The sequence below is a fragment of the Salminus brasiliensis genome, chromosome 9 (genome assembly GCF_030463535.1).
Source record: "Salminus brasiliensis chromosome 9, fSalBra1.hap2, whole genome shotgun sequence".
In the NCBI taxonomy this organism is placed as follows: domain Eukaryota; kingdom Metazoa; phylum Chordata; class Actinopteri; order Characiformes; family Bryconidae; genus Salminus; species Salminus brasiliensis.
This window is the reverse complement of record NC_132886.1, coordinates 25,601,364-25,621,744: the sequence shown is the minus strand read 5'-3', so window position 1 is coordinate 25,621,744 and position 20,381 is coordinate 25,601,364. Positions and strand designations below refer to the sequence as shown.

The 20,381-nt window shown below is 40.6% G+C and overlaps 1 protein-coding gene across 1 annotated transcript in view; it reads right to left on the bottom strand.

The window, feature by feature from the left end:
• myom1b (myomesin 1b) overlaps window positions 1-17,653 on the bottom strand; it is a 32,482-nt gene extending 14,829 nt beyond the window's left edge. Inside the window, exons 1-13 of the mRNA XM_072686901.1 lie at window positions 17,475-17,653; window positions 13,368-13,502; window positions 12,358-12,532; window positions 11,203-11,360; window positions 10,170-10,262; window positions 8,645-8,733; window positions 7,634-7,678; window positions 6,791-6,949; window positions 6,051-6,212; window positions 4,376-4,517; window positions 1,876-2,072; window positions 1,634-1,687; window positions 140-264 (exon numbers count right to left, since the gene is read on the bottom strand). Of these exons, the coding sequence (XP_072543002.1) occupies window positions 140-264; window positions 1,634-1,687; window positions 1,876-2,072; window positions 4,376-4,517; window positions 6,051-6,212; window positions 6,791-6,949; window positions 7,634-7,678; window positions 8,645-8,733; window positions 10,170-10,262; window positions 11,203-11,360; window positions 12,358-12,532; window positions 13,368-13,502; window positions 17,475-17,623 (1,683 nt within the window). The 5' untranslated portion in view covers window positions 17,624-17,653. The remainder of the gene's footprint in view (window positions 1-139; window positions 265-1,633; window positions 1,688-1,875; window positions 2,073-4,375; window positions 4,518-6,050; window positions 6,213-6,790; window positions 6,950-7,633; window positions 7,679-8,644; window positions 8,734-10,169; window positions 10,263-11,202; window positions 11,361-12,357; window positions 12,533-13,367; window positions 13,503-17,474) is intronic.
• Between the last annotated feature and the right edge of the window lie 2,728 nt (window positions 17,654-20,381).

Sequence of the window (20,381 nt, the reverse complement as noted above, 5' to 3'; positions counted from 1 at the left end):
GCACATATTCACACTTTCAGTCACTTCAAGCATTCTGCTGACTAGATATCAAACACAAAAGGGGGGGTATGGTGGGGCCTGTAGGTGGTCCGCTACAGTGCATGCGTATTGTAAATAGGACGTTACAGGTGTTTCTAACCTTCTCAATGTAGTACATGACCCCCTCGTGTCCTTTCTCACTTGGAGGCTTCCAGCTCAGCACTACGTAGGTCTTGGTCGCCTCAGTAACCATCAGGTCACGTGGTTTGCCAGGAACGACACCCTCTGGAGATGTCACAGATACATTCAGGTTTAAAGATGTGGGCAGGTAGCTCTTGCCACAGGGTCAGAGTGCGGGTGAGCTGGTTTTGTAGTCACCGCTATGTTGGACCACTTATGACCCAAACTAGAGGAAGCCTACAAGTCCTGACCCCACCTTCTGGAATGGATGCAGGTGGAGCTGCTGGCTATGTGGGTGCAGCCTCGACAGCAGAAAATGTGAAACAGTGGAACAATGGTGCATGGTCATAATTCCATTATATTGTATGTGATCAAATTCAGAAAGTATGCGGACATATTCAACTTATTCAAAAAATTACTATGCTGCAACATGTTTTCAGAGGGCATTCATATTTAAAGACATGGCCAGGTAGCTCTTGCCACAGCTGATGTACATGCTTCTATCATCAATATGAGACTTCACAAGTTTGATTTTCATGAGAGGTGTGTAAGGGGAAAATTTTTGCTGTCACAAAAACATCAGGGAAAGACTAATGTTTGCTAGCCAACACCTAGACAAAGAGCAGGACTTCTGGAACAATGTGCTATGAACAGATGAATCTCGAGTCTTACCTCCAGTGGAAATCAATCTTGTGTGGTCTCTTTTTGCTAGTAGATGCTGTCTCATGTTCATGTTATATTCATGTCAACAGTACACAAAAAGTACAAAATTCTGTACTTGGTACAGGTCCTGTTATGATATTTTAGGACTGTTGCAGACGTCTTTAAGCATCTTGTAGCCTGCTCTTGGTTTGAACTTGCTAGGATGGCCTGAGCTTGCCATGTTAGCAGTTGGTTCACTTGTAAATTAATTTGTGGACAGTGGAACAGCTGATTTCTAATTGTTCTGAGATCTTTATAAATCCCTTCCCAGTGGAGAGAATCAAGAGCAACAATCAAGATCAAACCAAATTAAATGTCTGAGGTTTAAATAAGATAAGACAAGCTCCTCCAAATTCCTTTAAAACCATGTTCTAATCATCTGCAGCTAGTGTGGTGCCCCTGACTCTAATTTTAAGTAGTAAATGTGTTTAATATTAGTTTTTCTTATTTATTATCATTTATAGTTTAACTTGTATTTCTTTGAATGGCTTTTTGATAAAAATCAATTGTCCATATGTTTAGATATATTTTTAAAAAAAAAAGACAAAAGTGTTCATAAGATTTCCTCATTTTTTATGTTGTTGCCCAGTAGTATTATGTCAATTTTAAGTGCTCGCATCATGAGCTATGGAATTTTTCCCATGCTGGTCCTTTTGTCAACTGCTCCTTCAGTTTTGCACTCTTTGCAGTACAAAATGTCAAACTCTATCAAATGCCCTCCTCTGAACACTAATGTGTTCACCAACTCCCCGCATTAAAAAGTTCCTCTCACCAACAGGTTCCTCTTCTGTCACAATGATCTGGCCAGTCCATGGCGCAGAGGCTCCTGTCATAAGTAACGTACAGAGCAGAAAGAGAGGGCAAAAAATTAGAGAGGCAGTGTAAGACAGAGAGTGAAATGAACTGCACATAAATGGTAAAGCTGCTTAAGCTGCACTGTGATTTACGAGAGGTGATACACAAATAAAAAGTGTTGTTAATTTTATTAATGTTATTCATGGCTGCATTTCACACCTTTGCGACCACGGTCGGCAGGGTCCATGGCAACCGCGGGTTCGGACACACGAGAAGGGTGACTCATGCCACTCTTATTTACAGCGCGCACACGGAAAACGTAGCTGCGGCCTTCCACCAGACCAGTAACAGGGAACCGGGCGAACTTTACGGGAGCGTCATTACACTGAGACCAGTGGGTGGTACCAACTTCACACCTAGACAGAGCCAGACAAAGACAGAATGGAAAAGGAAAGAGACAAGGGAGGGTACAAAGTGGTTTTTTGAGAATTTGCTAGGATGGAATCTGCATTCGGAAATTAAATCAAATACAATCTCAGTCGAAAGTTTGGATACACCTATTCTTCATATACCATTTTAATACTTAAGACACACTTAAGACATAATACTTAAGTAGAGGGGTAGATATGTCACACATATATTATATATTATTATGCCATAACCAACTTATTTCAAACTTTACATTATAGCTTATATTTCAGATTCTTCAAAGCCCCCTCTTTCGCCCTTGATGCAATTTTTTGTACAAGCAGCTTTATCAGGCTTGCCTTGCCCCAGCCTTGAAAAACTTGCACTTACTGGCTGCTGACAACTGCTTGGAGGGAGATGTTAGAATAACTATGTGCTATACTTACTATGGAATAAATTCATCTGACATCAACTTTATCACTTTTATTTGTCTTAGAAACATTTTTGATTTCAGCCATTTAGGGCACAAGCCCTCAAAGCAGCACTATTACAAGTGCTCCGGGGCTCCCTCTACAGGTCTGGAGTGTAATACAGTTGGACGGAGGTGTATAGAATTATTACAGCATTCTACAGAAATATGCTTTATTATGGGTTACAATTTACACAGTTCTTCAGTGTGAAAGATTTGCATAAATTCTACAATGAAAAACTGTAGAAACATACATCAGCAAAACACTCATTTGTACATCTCGTTTCTGGAAGAAATACAATATTCCAGTGTTCAATACTCATATTTTTAATGGAAATATTCAGTAATATTTTTAGTTTAGTAATTTTAACTTAATAATTTAAATAACTTTAATAATTTTTGTGAAAAATACATTACACACATAGAAAAAAATGCCCTGCTGTTGAGTTTTAGAACTGAGTCAGCTGTACTGTTTTAATAATATACAGTGGGTTTAGGTGTGCAACATTTTGAAGTAAAACTCCTTTTCAACTGGTGCCTGGTTTCATCTATTTGCATATTGTGCGTGTCCCCACCCCTTCATCCACCGCCAGTGTGCAGTCATTCCCCAAAGGCTACATTATATTGGGTTAATATTTTATTTAATGCTTAACTGCCTGGCCTGCGTGTTGAAGGCTGGTTATAAGATAAGGTTTTAATTTTCCAAGCTGCTGAGATTAAATTTTGGCAAACTAATATTAGTCAATTAAGGAACAAAAGAATAAAACTAATGCCACTAGGAATTTTTTATCTGGTGAAGATTTTTTTAGTGTTTTCCTCACAGTAATGTATGATAAAAAGCAAATATAAAAGTGATGTGTTACACATTGCGACCATATATTGTACGATGAAATGATGGCAACCACAGCTGCCAGTACTTTACCATGAATTTTACAGAATTGTATTTTACAGTATATGCTTCACCAAAATTAAGATGCTATTCTCATTTGTACAAGTCAGTGGAACATCAAAATGATTCTGAAGCTGCTACATCATTTTCCATCAAATTAAAATATAAGAAATAACATAAAGGACATCCGGTACATTCAATCAGGAAGTACTGGTGCTCTCTGCTGGTGTAATTTTGAGTATGCTTTGTTATGGCTTAGTCAAAAGCCAATGCCATCTGTCATGAAGTGTCTCTTACCACGTGCACAATATTTGCATTGTAAGTGAGAGATCATATGAGGTGTCTATGAAGTGTCACAGTTACGCCCAGTCTTGGCTCTGTTCCATTCGCACTTCTGTTTTGTCTCTGCAGCCTCTGTTTCATCATGCACACTTGAGGGCCATGTGTAATCCTGTTCAGTCATCAGTCTCAATGTCTGTGCGTCTGTGCATATACATTCCATCTGTCTAAATTTAGTCTTTCAATGATACTGATGTTTTGTAAACTTAGTTAAAGCCATGTTATCATTTATTTTGTTCATGTTAAGTTGGTGTATTTTTAATATTTCTCAGTTTTTTACTTTTTGACATAATTTAATGTCCTTTGTATTGTCGAGATTGCATGACAAATGGACCAACCACCTCCAAAATTACTTACAAATGTTTTTACATTGACTTCCTTTAAAAGTTAAGAAGGTTTTTACCTTCTCTTTTAAAGTTGCCATTTTGGATGTTATTAAAGAAAGTGTTACGTATAATATTGTTGTTTATTATTTACATGTTTGTGCTTGAAACTCTGTTTAAGTTCCAATTACAGTACTATCTAAAAGTCCTAAATAAACATCTCATTATGGATGTAAATGTATATTGATGGGGATTGTATAAGGAGGTTACTAGCTCTGTGCCTGTATGTACCTGTCCACAAAGTAGCCCAGAATGGAGTTCCCTCCATCCACAGCAGGCTGTTTCCAGGTAACGATGACATAGTCCTTATTGGCCTCCTGACAGCACACATCTAGAGGTGCACCAGGAGCTCCTGCCACCTCTGCATCAGCATCTGAAACACACGAAACGGCAAAGTTTAGCAGTTTGAGGTGCTGGTTGCACATAAGTCTAATGTTCATGTTATCTTCATGTCAACAGTACACAAAAAGTACAAAATTTGTTTCTTCCTTTGTTTAACATGTAGATTTTGCAGCAGATTTGAATGTAAAGTGTGTTAGTTCACTGTGTCGACTTCTGAGTTCGGTGTATTGTGAAGTGTGTAGGATTAAGACGGATTTTAAGGAGCATTTCTCTAGGGGGCCCTTGCTGCTACTTAACTTGAGCTTTTCCAGACACACAGCCAGCAGAGATAGGGACAGAATTAGAATGAAACACGAGTCCAAAGGAGACCCTCAAAGATACACACACACATACACATAATGTCCAACAGTCCACACTCTGCTATTCACTGCTTTTCCTGATGCAATATTACAACACGCACTAACATATTAGCACCTTACCCAAATTAACCATTCACGCTTACATGGAAATGAATGAAACGATCTGGACAGCTACAGCAACAGCAACAAACACAGTTTTTAATCTGGAACGCTGGACCAGCATAAGGTCATCCAGCTAAGTTGAAGTCAGACAACAACAAAAGACCTGCTATCAGTTTTTCCACAGCTGCCTGAGCATGAGCTGTACGTGTGTGTGTTATCTGTGTGGTCTAAATTTGAGATGCCTATTGTAAGGGAAGTGGCCAGTTGCCTTGACCTGCCAGCTGCAATAGGTCACACACAGTCAGGTCAAAAACCTGTTTGACCTTCATTAACATGCCACCAAAGGAGCCAAAGACTCAAACAAACAAACACACAGTCATTACATATAAATAACACACACACATAAATTTGCTATGGACGTAAAAATTGTTGCTGTCATGAAACACCTTGTATTTCCAAAACGGAAAATTCTGAAGCGTTTTTATAGGTCCATTCATCAAGAGATTATGATACAATATAAATAGCAGATTCACATTCAAAAGTACAAAATGCAAAAATGGAGATACAAGATTTTTGCAAGATATGCTACAGAGGTCATATTAAATAATAGAAATAGAAATAACAAAACAATTGACATAAATAAATGTAAAAATGTTTTCTATACTGTTGATTTGGCTACTGAGGCAGTAGAATTACTGGAAGAAATGGGATTTAAAGCAGCATTATGCTAGATTTGGCATACTAGATCTGGGCTCCCCCTATAATCAGTAAGTATAATTCACGCTTTGAGCAACTCCTAAAAAACATACTTTCCACATGCATTTCTGGACAAGCTGAACTGTCACTGACAGTTAGAGAAGAAGCATGTAGACTGAGCCATTACAGGATTTTAAACAAATATGACTCGGGTTGCGCTGTCCTGCCCACTGCAGTTGGCACCGTGCTGAGCCAGGTAAAGATAAAGACACTATTCTCCTTATTACAGGTCAGTACATAAACATAATATAAATTACATAAATATTAAAGCTGTTATTTAAAAAAATACACATAATATTTTGCTTTAACTGTGTGTCAACGTCCTTCAGTTTTAGGCCTGACCTTACCTTGGACAAAGACGTAGGCGGAGTGCGTCTCGTAGCCGGACTTGGTGATGACGCGAAGTGTGTAGAGCCCCTCGTCCTCTTTGTTGAGGTGTGTGAGTGTAAGCGTGGCTCTGTCTCCGCTCCAGTGCGTTTGAACCCACTTAGATGGGACCAGCAACTTATCTGGCACACACACACACAAATACATACACAATTTGAGGCCTATGCATATATCAGTATTGCATTTTTAATCTTTTTAGCAGGAATAGTGAGATTTCCCATCAATCATAAATGTATGTATGTGAAACGCTCAAGAAAGTTCTGAAACCTGAAATGGAAAACAGGCATGCAATGCACGGTTGCACAAAAACAGTTGTTATTACAATATCTGGCTTTAAAATACTGATGTATGTATACACATTTATACAGAGCATATATTTACACTATATGTCCAAATGTTTATAGACACCTCTTCTAATTAATGCATTCAGCTCCTGTACATTGCAGCAATTGCTGAGACAGATGTGCAAATGCACACACTGAGCTTGTCTAATCCCTGTAGAATAAGTATTGTCAATAAAATAGGACTAGTAGAGCAGTGGAGCTGTGGAACTATGCTCTCTGAAATGATGGTGCTCCATCCAATACTTTTGGGATACTTTAGGGAATTAGGGAGCAGATGGGGTGGTGATCATCCAACATCCGGACCTCACTACCGCTCTTGTCATTGAATGCAATCAATGCATCTCTAGTTTACTCACCATCTCTGTACCACTCAATCTCAGGCTGGAAGCGCTGCAGTGAAGGGTAGATGATAACGGAGCAGCCCAGGCTCATGGTCTCTCCCTCACGCCCGAAGGACACACCAAACTTCTCCACAATGTGTGTCTCGAAGGTCACGCCATACTCAAGGCAGGGGTCTGAGACGCATACAAAATTCACACTCACTGATCAGTCAATGCTGCACTGAGGTCCATAACAGAAAACAGCAGCAGACCAAAATGGACAATCACAAGATCACTGGACATGCTGGACAAGTGCTACTGCAGTATGAATAAACATATATGTCATCTTTAAATGGACATAAATTATAGATTAATGAGAATAATATAGAATATAGATTAAAAGAATAAGCATGTTTTTAAAAGACAGAGTGCAGGAAAGCATTGAAACCTGAAGAACCCTCAGAAAGTGCAGAGACAGGCTGTGACTGAAATGGTTCCCCACTCCCTGATTAGTAGTGTGCTATACTAGTTAGTTTACTAAATAGTGCTAGGAACACAAATGAATTCAGACACTGCCTCATTATTACTTTGCGTCAGCACCAGATACATAAAAAAACACATGAGCGACATGTACTGTGAGAATTCCACCCAAAAAAGAACTTGAAAAACCTTCAGCCGGGTTACCTTTAAAGCCAGACGTGTTCCTTTCTGCATCCAGCGTATGAGAGACAAAACAGCCATTAGCAAGCTAGCATTAGTCACACTCGCGTAGCACTCACAGCCCTACCGCCCCCCACACAGAAGCAAAGCACGTACATGTACAAATGAATACACAAAGAGTAAGTCTGAACAGAAATAAAACTACTTTTAGAAACTTACGGGGTCTGGGAGCTGGGAGAGATTCTTCTACTTCACCTTTGAATCCTAAATAAAAACAATTATAGCGAGTCAGGTTCGTTTATTACAAAATCTAGTGTATAGCTAAAACTTTGGGAAAGTCTCTCTACTGCTAAGGATAAGACCTGCTTAGTCTTCAACCCGCATGGCAAACTCCAACCTAAATCGAACCTACACTTGATTTGGGCCAAACAAGATATTCTAAAGGCAGTAATATGTTGGATCAGGTTCTATTCAAAGTCTGTGGGAAAGTAGCTCCCCAGGAACAGGGTTGAAAACTACTGGTTTAGAGGAATGTCTTATTTTTGTCTTTCTTTACTCAGAGTTCATTTTATTCAATATAAAATGACCCCTTGGTAGATGAATGCATCTTAAATATAGGCAATATACTAAATATTTCTCATACCAAAAAGATTCTTAGATGTACTTTTTTGCTTGAAGAAACCTAAGTAACAGACAATGTATTAAAATGGTGGTTGCTGGAAACTGGATTTTCAGATGAAGTTGACCTCTGTAGAGGATAACACCACTGTCCTCCATGCAAGTTTACAGTTTGACTCCCCACTTGGACAATTATACCCATAGAATACAGAAACTCATACAGTGAACCTCAAGGATGGATTGGCAGAAGTGGTGAGGTATTACAGACATAAGTTCAATCTGCAAAACAGCGCAGAACCAGTGGAATAAAAAATTCTTGGAAATTAATACTCATTCATTTTGTACACCTTCCGATTTGGCATCTGGCCCCTAGTGTACACATTCATGGTACATTCAAATATAGATACGTAGATGCAGAAGCATAATTCAGCCTTGGCTCTATGTTGGCTCTACGTATGGCCAAGCGTCATAAATGTGAAAATGTTAGACATGTTGCCTACACTTAAGATTCTTTCATTTGCCAATCCATCATTTTTGCAGTGTTTGAATTCTCACACTCTCAGGACTTGAGAGGAATAAGTTTTTGGGAAAAAGGGGTTCTGTTTCACTTACTTTTGACAACGACAGAGGCAAAAGCAGAAAGCTCCCCTTTGCTGTTCATTGCTGACACACGATACTGGGCCGTGTCATCAAAGTCACACCTAAAATGGCAGAGGGAACATGTGACCACGTCCTCTCTCACATGGGGCTCATACACACGCAGTGTCATGCATGCGCTGTAAATCATTAGGAACTGTGCGCGAGTTCTGGGGTTCCAAAATTGAAATAACTGTGACACAAATAGACTCCAGGCAGTGATATCATCAGCGTTAGGAGCAGACAGTCCTGCCAGCACTGCCATTCATCATGAAACCTAATATACTTCATGGTAAAACTGTAATTTACTCAGAATCTTATTTCATTAGTGCTGAACGTTTAGCGGCAGTATGAGGGGGGCTTTGTTACCTTTAAGTAAGTCCTTAATAAGAGATAATCCTTCGTGTATTTTTAAACTGTGTGTGTGGTCAGACATTGAGAGATACAAAGGTTAAAAGGGAAGGAATGTCAGTGATGCATGGCTTTTTTTAGATGCCCCCTTTGTTATGGTGTGGCTGGCCAAGAAAGGCCTGGATCAAGTGTCAGTATTTAGGCTAAACAGTGTGAGCTATGTAGTTCTGCGGTTATAGTTGTAACGACAATGTAACAGCAAGGACACTGCCCGGATTTAGTGTGAAGGAAGTGCAGTTTTGTGGTATTCCTCTTGCATATACAAAGAAGAGGAAACCCTTGCTGTCAAAAAAACAAAACATTAGGGCAAGGCTAAAGACTGCCTGAGAACAGCTAGACAGAGATCAAGACATGTGGAGAAATGTGCATCTTGTGACTTGTCCTGATGTTGTTGTTGTTATTTTTTTGACAGCAAGGGTTTCCTCATTGTTGCTCATACTTGATTAATAGATTGATAGAGTCTTCCTCACGCATCCTGTGATCTGCTCGTAGGCTGAACTTGCTAGGACGGCCTGAACTGGCCATGTTGGCAGCTGGTTCACTTCTAAATTATTTTGTGGAAAGTGTACGAGCTGATTTTGAATTGTTCTGAGGTGTTTTTTATATCCCCTCCCAGACGTTTGCACATTGACAACCTTCTTTCTGAAGGTCACTGAGAGCTCTCAGGATTTTGCTATGGTGAAACCACTCTCCTCAACAATCAAGGGAAAAGCAAACTAAATATCTATATAGGTTTAAATAAGACAGACTCCTCCAAAACCCCCTCCTAACCATGTCCTAGTCGTCTGCAGCTCTAGACATTTTAATGAGTAATAAACCTGGAGATGTCCTACCTTTTCCTCTCATTCATTTGAACAATTTGACATTTCCTTAGTTGTATGTGTTTAGTTATTTTATCCCTATTTTTAAATACGTTACAAAGAGAAACTGTTTCATGAGGCATCCTCATTATTTCACATGACTGTATAAGGAGTTATGGGGCACTGTACTCTACTGAGAAATGCATATGTTTAAGATGCTTTATATGTTCTGTACATTGTTTTATTATTATGCAGACACTCTGAACTGCCTAGAATCAAATGTACGATACCTGTTGATCTCCAGAGAGTGGACGCTGTAGCTGCTCTCAATCTTGTACTTCCCTGGGTCAGACATTGGGTCAATGCTAACATTGTTCTTGTACCTGAAGGTGTCCAAAGATGAAAAAAGAGATGTATGAAGAAAAGCAGGAAAAAGAAATAAAGAAGACAACAGATAGAGAGTGAGGGAAGGATGAAGGCCAGATCAACGCAGCACACCAGGTTATAAATATTATAAATATGAAATATGATTGATATAATAAGGAAAGCAGCTTGAATAGTTCAATGACACAAGAAATGTACACAATTTAGGACATTAAAAGTTGCAAGGCTAATGTAGCTAACAGTATTCAGGTAGGCTATCCTTTTATGTGTAATAGAGTATGTCAGTCATTAAATATTAATTTCAGAAAGTACATAAGTAATTGTCTAAATAATTGGTCCTATCATCTAAAGATTGCAAGCTCAATCCCCAGTGATGCCACAGCCATCCATGGCGGGTGGCACGATGGGTGGGCGCGATCGACCTCCCTCTCTGCCATCACTCAGCACGATGCTAGCCATTCCATTAGCTGACAACCTAGCGGCAGTTAGAAAAGAAATGCCATGGCTGGCATATGTCTCAGAGGAAGCATCATGTGCTCACCCTTAAAAATAAAGGTGCTTCAAATGGTTCTTTGAGCCATGCCATAGAAGAAGCACTTTTGGTTCCTCAAAGAACCATGTTTGTAACAGAGAGTTAGAAACAAAACCTTTCAAAAGGTTTTTATATGGATCCAAAAGTGGTTCTTCTATGAGTGTAACATGTGATTCATGTTATTGGGGAAGTCCTAGCTAATTGGGAGACCTCATCGAAATCCTAACCCTTATCCTAAACCTAAACCTAATTCTAAACTTAACTGTATACTTAACACTGCTGAGTTTCAACAGGTAGTTTGTTAGCGCAATAAAGTGAAAATCTGAAGATGATGTAAAGAAAGTTATACAAAAAAAGTGAAATGTGTGTGTGTTGGTGTGGGTGTGTGTGTGTGCGTGCATACTCACCACACCACTCGAGGCTCGGGCCATCCTGAGATGGTGCAGTGCAGCCGCACACACTGTTTCTCCCACACAGTGTGTGAGCGGGGCTTGATCACGAACTCCGGTGGGTGCATCAGGCTATCCTCGTTCAGACGCTTGTGGTACTCTTCGTTTTCATGGATCTGGACACATGCAGTCACACGCAAGCTTCACACACAACTAAAAGAGCACTTATAAATGCTTAACCTTTTCTTCCACAAGGCTTACAACATGCTTGTGCATAACCTGCATAACAAGCAACCAGTGCTTTCTAACACATTCAAGATGCACCATTCATGTTCTTGGTACTCAGTCCTCATGCTCATGTGTTTACGGGGAGTTTCTACCATGACTAAGCTTTGACTGTTTCTCAGGGCAGCTTCCTTTGTGTGTGTGTGTGTGACATTTGGTTTTGTTTGTGTGGTAGGATGGCAGAAACCAGATCCTCCATTGGGCTTCCCTCAGCTATTAACATTTGCTGACAACATCACTCGCACACCATTAACGCACACTCCAGAGACACCAGAACACGGTGTCTTAAGAAACGGGAGTGACCTCAGGAATCTGGCAGGAGGGCTGCATGGCTTGTTGGCACTAGTAGTCTAAATGGGTTGTCTTAAATACTCACGCCCTCTTTCACTCTCTCTGTCTCATAGTAGGGTGCCTTTTAACGGGCTGAGTAAAAAGCATTCTGTGTGTGGAGACGCAGTAGATTTTTTGTATTCCTGCTGCAAGTGATGAAATTATTAACCTTAGGTAGCGCAAGATCATTTAGAACACATTGCTGTAGATATTATTCAGCAATTAGATTGCGAACACAAACCTGCTGAGGTATTCAAGTCCAAAAACACCAATGGTTCCACCGAGCTTTATGTGATGATATTAATTATGATAATTCTTAAATGTAGCTGTAACCTCTTAACACTTAACACAAGGCTTATTACACACTAAGGCGTATTATTCAGTAACTGCAGGGACTTCTGTACAAACTGATGGGGCTATTCTTTGTGCAATAACACTTTCGGCCAGCCGGATTGGGCTCAGGTGGGCTCAGATATTTGCACCATAATATAACATTTTCGTGATAATGAGTGCTGTGATACTTTGGAAACTTTGATGACTTTGATGATCTGCACTGACCCTCTTGGTGAGGGAAATGCGCTCTGCTGACTCCCTCATGACAGTTCTGCGAGATTTCTGCTCCACGCGCTCCATCTCCACCCCGCTGGTGAAGAGGTCTCTGCGGGCCAGATAGCCAGCGGTCTCTTTAGCCCGTATGTCCTCAGTGTCCGACAGACCACTCGCAAACTCCTTACTGGGGTGGAGGTGGTAGGGTGGGGTATCAATATTAAGGTAGAAATAAACTCTCAAACACTCACACAGACACCTACACACACTTTCATACATATACACAGTGTATTTACAGGAGACGAAACATTTCAAATTCAAGATCAGATTTTCCGTGGTGTAGATTATTGTCAATATAGAAATAAAGAAATACAATGTAAAAAATTCTCCTTGTGCCATAAGCCAAGACATGATTTGTGTCTGATTTTTGTTCTTTGACTTTTTGCAGTTCAGCTAGGTGGCTGGCAAGTAATAGAGGCTTATAACCACTAATAGCTAAACAGTGTTATCAATAAAATAAAAGCTAGTGCTACATAAATAGATAAGCTAGCTACATCAGTTAGCTAAGCAGTAACTTTCATTTTATTGTATCGTAATAAACTTTGCTATTGTGATACACAATATGCTTTTCTAAACATATAGAGGATATTGTCAGTTCTAAATAAAGAGTCTGTTGCTACTGATGTATTTAGCCTTTGATAAATATTGTGAAAATGTCTTTAAATATTGTGAAATAGTATTGTATTTTATGTTTTATTTTGTCCGTTTTACTGTGTAAGAATCATATAAGTAGGTATATTTGAGATGACTTGCACTTTGAGGCAAGTCTGTGACATTTTTACGCAACGCTAATTTCAGACACCAAACATCTATTGGCTCGTTTACAGTAAAAATGAGGAAAACTGTCAGTTGACAGCAAAGAATCCCCAATGTAACTTAGCTAGCTAATGGTTTCATTCCATGTGCTATAAGAGAGGGCCATATATTTCTCCCATCATTATCAGACTGTCCATGGATCATACCTGCCCCTGAAGATGGGCACCACATAGCCTATAATCTGGTTTTCTTTGTCCATGGCCAGGTAGGTGGGCTTGCCTCTCTTTGACAGAGGACTCAGCCTCGCGTCGTCCAGAGAAGTGAAGGTGGCGGCTCTGATGCTAAATTTACCGCAACAAAGATATTACACATATGAGTGAACATTTAACACATGAGGGGATGGAGGGCAGAATTAGAGATTAGCTGAGTGAGATGGGGAAGGAAGTCTAGCATTATTGTGGGAGTTTAATAAGGATTTCTCTAAGGGGCCCAAGCACTGAAAATGGAAAGGATAAGGCAGAGTAGGGAAAATACTGGGTGGTTCTCATCTACATCATGCTGGATTGAGAGTATGCACACACAAAGCCTGCACTATATTAACAAAAATATCATATTACCATATATCATAAGATTATGATATGTCTTATATGAATTACAGCAACACAGGAAAGGCTGCTCCGCCTTACTGTTAATAAAAGTACACTGGGTAATACTGTGCTACCAACACCACTTATAAATATTCTGCAGCCCTAACAAACAAACAAACACACGCACACACATACACACACACATACAGACACTTTGCATAACTGACATAGCTGACAGTACACTGCGACCCTGACTTGTGGCTCAGAAGCTGCTCAGGGCTATTTCTCTCACAAGTATGTGTATTTTTAATGTGTAAGGAGGAAGGTAGAGAGAATAAGAAAGAGAGAGAGACAGAGAGAGAGAGATAGCGAGAAAGAGAGATAATGCTGTTACAAAAATATTTACAGTGTAGTTGATCAATGCAGTCTGCAATTCTAACAGAGTATAGTGTGTGCATTCCATTCAGAAAGGTCTCATGTCAGCTGATCCCTGTGCCTCTATACCCGTCTATGCCTCTATACATCTTTCCATATCCAACAATGCTGATAGATCTCTATGAATAAAGGCGCCACTTAACTTGTCAAAGTAAAAAAAAAGATTTTACTGGCAGCCTGGAAGGTTCAAAAATGTAAAAATTTGCAATGTTAGCTGTAAATATATATATATATATATATATGTGTGTGTGTGTGTGTGTGACGTCAGCCAAACTGTGTACAACTGACTGGTTTCTCACTTATTTATATCAAACAGCAAACCCTCGGCATTTCCGCGGCATCTGTGACATCCTGGGCTGAATTCATTCCAACATATGACTGTGACAGTGGGCAAAGGGAGGTCTCAAGGCTTTGTACCAATTTCTTTTACAACACACATCTTTATTTCTTTATCATAGACGAGTCAGTATGAAATATTTGGAGTCATATCAGTTAGCTTCTTTGCTAGCTGACACTCAGAGCCATCACCTCTACAAAAAACACAGCTGATACCGACAGAGCATAGCTCACAAAGTGCCCTGTCAAAATGCAGCTTGAATGTAACTGGCTTTGAGTAAAAGCTCATAATGTCCACTGGACATGATACTTGTGCAACACAGAACATTATTTGGGTGTTGGGAGCAGGTTGTGCAGAATGTGCATACTGAATTTGCACTTTGTGAGTGCAGTAACTCACCCCGTGCCACTCACTCCCATGACACCCACGGCAGTGCAACGTTAGGTATCAGACTGAATGCAGTGCGTTATGAGACGGGTTATTTTTGGATGGAGTGTCATCGAATCCATAGGTCGTGGGTGAAAGCTCACTATCCCACAGTGTGTAGTACACTAACTCAGTACAGATGCCTACACAATCTGCTTTTAATTTAGTTAAGTGCAATAATGTATGTCTGTGGGTAAGCAAAAGAGTCTAGTGGATTGTGTGGACTGCAAAAGCCTAAAGCAGACAAAATTAGCTGTTTAGCTACCCTTATTAGGAACAAATATTTTTTTAATTAGTTTTTTGTATGGCATACAGCAGCTAGAAATAAGGATTTCAATCAATAATCTGCAATAAGCCATTTTACTAAAAGAAACACACAGATGGAAACTAGCACTGAATTTTGTTGAAATGTTAGAAAATGTCAGAAAAGTTGGGTTCTGTGGGTTTGTGTTAGGGTTTGCTTGAATAGATCCTTCTAGGTCTTGTCTAAAAAGCCAAACCGATACAACAAGAACAGTGACAACAGTTCTATGCGTTGTTCTGTATTTTTCTATAGCATGTTACATGGCAGCTCCCCCACTGAAAGCTGTTTTAAAACCATCACCAAAAGGTCACTGGTTTAAGTCCTTCCATGACATTCCAAATATTAAAGCAGCAATATGCAAGAACTCCTTGGTTTACCCTACACTAAAGGACACACTGTACACATGCTTTTCTGAACAAACTGAGAAATATAGAACCACCATCTGAAAGTGAAAGAAGCGTGTGGAGTAATATGGCAAGATTTTACATGCATATGAGCGGGTTGTGCTGCGTAAGGCAGTTTTTGGAAGCGTTGTCCAGCCTGCTCTCATCAGTTACATGAAGTTATATGAAGAGACACTATTCTCTCTCTATTATAAGCTGTTATTTTAAGGTAGAAATTCTACATAATGTCGCTTTAAATGTTATTAAATGTCCACATATGATTCATTTGTTTCACTGTAACAAATTGTTGATTTGTATTCAAAACCAAAATCCTACAGCCAAAATAAGGCCCTTGATTGCTAGGCATGTTGTCTTATTCACGTCATTGGATATACAAGACTGCGGAACATGAACTCTAGACTCCAACTGAGAACCTAAATTTAACTGCTAATATATGATCCATACACAAATCCCTATGGAGCGAGATATAAATACTGTCTTCTGGGGATGATCTAATGATTTCAGCACCTTAGGTGTTTACTGTTGCCATTTTGACTAGTCGAGGAGAAGAGAGCTTCAATAGAATCCTTGACAAACTGTAACACTGTCCAACTTTTAAAGTGACAAATGTTGAAAGTCCTTCCAAAGTCTGGCATCTATAAAAACACTGAGGGTGAGCCCTGTGGACTACACCAACATACGTGCTTGTGTCTGTATGTACTTTATAGAGCGCCTGGTGCAATGCTGGGAACATTTCGTGTGTTTCTGTCATAGCAAGAACATGCAAAGGACAAATGTATTCCAAGAAACCTGCTCTTTAAAATGCCAGGGGACTTGGGGTGGACATTTGGGGGTTTCTAATTTCCAGTTTCAGGCATACACACCATACCATAACAAGCTATTACATAACTTCCACATTCCACTCGAGCTGATTTCCATTTTGGGGCTGATACATGGTATTTAAGCCTTACAGTGCACGGAAATCAGAACAATGTGTGCAACAACTTTCTGTCTAGACCTGAACTTCACTAAAGCCCTGGTTCTAAAACGGAGAGCTCACCTTAACCCACACTAAATCCAAACCACCAATCCAGGTGGATTAACATTAATCTTAGCATGGGTTCTGAGTTAAGTCGCAGCTTGTCTGAACAATAGCCCTACACTTAAATGACTTATACAGACATTTCTAAACCTGAACTAACAATTAGACTTAACATTCGGCCTAAAAAAACATTAGGTAAAGCAGGCTAACCCAAATCTAGTGGAGCACTCTAAACTCGCTCAAAAAATTAAAGCCAGACTAAACAATTTCTCAATACTAATAAAAAAAGAAGCTTAAACCCAAATGTCCACAGCACAAACAGAAACCGCTAAGCATAAACAAATTCAAAATTAGACTAAACCTAAACCACCCTTAGGCCTGGCTCACTCAAAGCTACCTGAACACTGTAAACAATGTAGGCCAGACTAAAAATGATCCATATGCTTATCTGAGCTTAAACGGAATCTGTAAACTTCTATATCCGGAATTGATATGATTACATAAACTGCATCTCAATTATGTGGATTCTTCAACTCTCAGCAGGCACAAGCAAAGACACAACAGGAATCTGCAGAGCATGCAGGATTCACATGCAAGCTGCTTGGCTTTCGTTTAGATAAAACATGGAGGCAAGGAATGAAGGAAGGAATGGGTGCTTTGGTGAAAATCAGGTAGGTTCAATGGTGTTCTGGACCAAAGGAAAAGTTAACAGAGGGTGTTCAGGAGATGCGAGGTGATGTTATAGGTTGATGGGTTAAGCTGGCTCACTTCCCTTCCCTCCTTGGTCACACCCTCTTACCCCTGGGTGGTGCTGCTGCTGCTGCTGCGGGCGGAGTATCTGCCGGAACTCTGCTGGTATTGGCTGATGGCAGACTCTGTCTCCCGGCTACGATAGTCACGGTCATAGTGACGGTGGTGCTTCTGGTAGAACGGCATTGATCCAGACATGCTGTTCCCCTATAAGCTCAGTGCTTATAGCCTCTGCTAGACGACCTCTTACTCTGGAGTATTACAAATGTCTACACAACATGTTAAAGAATGTCAATGAAGTTAATTCCATTTATGTATGATTATACTGCATCTCAGTTACATCACTTTTAATTCAGGTGGATTGAGAAAGTACACATACAATCTAATGCAATGCGGTTAGCATCTAATCAGAAGTGTAAGGTAGGTCATATATACTTTTATCCATTTATGAATAATAATATTTCATTTCTCAGATGTTAACTCCCTGGTTGGTCTACAAATGATTAGTTTTGAACAGTTTAGCAGTAATAAACTTCATACTATTAACTGCACACCTTAAATGCTAATCCACTGTGTCAAATTCACACGACTTCTCGATTTTAGTCTTGTTATCTATTAGCTATTAAAATGTCACCGTTTATTTTGCACACATCTGTTTTTAACTGTTTTAATATCTGGTCTGGGCTTGAGTGAGGCCTTCAGCCATCCCAACTGTAGACAGCACAATAATTATGCTGTTATGTACAGCAGCATCAATAAAAATGAAAATGATTTTGGGGAGGGTGAAATCCATTAACATAAATTAAGCTGGCTTTTCATTTCCCAAACCTTTGGTGTAGAGACAACTCCCAAAGAGCAACAAGCCCAGACACTCCATTTCACACCATGCACTGTAGCCTTCACAGCCTCCACCAGAGTCAGAAAATCCAGCTAACGTCTTGGCAATGTCATGCACCATCATACATGTCATGGGTCCTTGGAGCCACCAGAACATGGTCTGGTTTGGTTTCTCACTTTAAGGTTAGTCACAACACAACCCACTTTAACCCGTCCTCGCTAGCAAACCCAGGGCAGGGTCACGCAACACACCGGGCCCCCAGGCGCGCTCACCTTCTCCAAACAGCTGCTGCCTGAAAGCTCGCAAGTCCGAGAGGTACGGTCAACAAATCCGAGCGGAGGGGCGAGTGGACGCTGCGCTGTGGACAGGGACTGCTGCCCGTCCACCCAACAAAAATAATGCAGCCCCGAGGCGGAATGTCGAAGCACCTCTCAGGACCTTTTATGGCCACGGAGGCTGATAAATATAGCAGCTAACAGCCGGGACTCTGCCGTTCACCGGTGGGTTTGTCCAGATAGGTTACGTCGTGATAAGTTAATCACTGCTGCTTTGGCTCCGTGTGTCGTTGAACAGCGGGGTGGTCGTTTAAGAAGAATGGATAAAGTGTATGAATCACGTGACATTTGACTGAAAGAACAGCATACTGTGAACCATCAGCCTGGCCTGACTCTGAGGTGACCATCATTTACACATGAATACAATATACTACATCAGTTTCCAGGTTTGTCCAGTGTAGAGAAGTCTCTCTCTCTCTCTCTCTTTTTCTGGGGCAGTGGTGGCTCAGCGGTTAGAGCTCCGGGCTGTCAATAACAGGGTCGTGGGTTCGATTCCCGGGCTCGGCAAGCTGCCACTGTTGGGCCCTTGAGCAAGGCCCTTTACTCTCTCTGCTCCCCGGGTGCTGGAGTTGGCTGCCCACTGCTCTGGGTGTGTGTGTGTACTCACTGCCCCTAACGTGTGTGTGTGTGTGTGTGTGTGTGTGTGAGTGTGTGTTCACTACCAGATGGGTTAAATGCGGAGGACACATTTCGCTGTACAGTGACAAATACGTGCACCTTTTTTACCTTTACCTTTTTCTTCCATTCCTGGAAAGCCAAGCTCTCTAAGAAAACCCATGCAACTGCTTTTCCACATAAACCATAACATAACTTACTGGTGTCTGGATCTATTGACCAGTGGAGCCTCTATGGCTGTAAAGCTCCACACAGCTGTCTTCCACACTAACAATAGCCCATGCTATTGTTACCTCCCTTACGTACCACTCATGCCACCTTAAAGTGTGCCGGGGGAGCTGAGGGTTTAGGATGTCAAGTTTTATTGTCTATTTCATGGTAATTTGGCACCCGTCTTACATTTCCCCTGGACCTGGACGGGGCCACACCACGTGAGGCCCTTTCAGGCTTTTCTGATGTGCGAACATTAATTGTGCCTTGTCTGTTAACACGAGTCTATTTTCAATAAATAAAAATAAACGCTCACAGGGGCTCCGATCCTAAAGGCCAGAGTACGCCAACCAGACAGACACGTACACCAACACAAACGTCCGGTTGGTCTTGGGTCATACCTGTGTTTGAATGTTGACGACTATTGGGGCTTGTTTGGAAATCTGACATGTGAACCACATGGAAAAGTCGAATTGTGCATATGGTTCATACATACACACTATATTTTGTTCATTACTTGTTCAGAACTATACTGTTAAGAAGATATGAGAGATGATATGAGAGTGATCAGAAACTGACCATTCTTAGGAGAGCTAATCCAAACTGTGTGTCAGCAGCCCAATGGGGCCTACAAGCTAAGGGTTAGCAAGTGTGTATATGGCTCAGAAGGGCTTACAATAAGGATAAGCATGGACAGCATGAAAGTGTGCTTGCTCACACAGCCCTCCTGCACCTTCTGTACAGTCCCGAAAAAATTGAAAATAAAAAATAAATAAAAGGAAAACAAATGTGAAAAGTAATCGACCAGTAAACTCAATGATTTCTTACTTTTAGCAGCAACAGTAGCATCCAAATGCTTCCGCCAGTCTTTTTCAGGACCTCCCACAGCATCTCAATGGGTTTTAAGTCTGGACTTTCAGCAGGCCACTCAAAACCCTTTATTTTGTTCCTTTTGAGA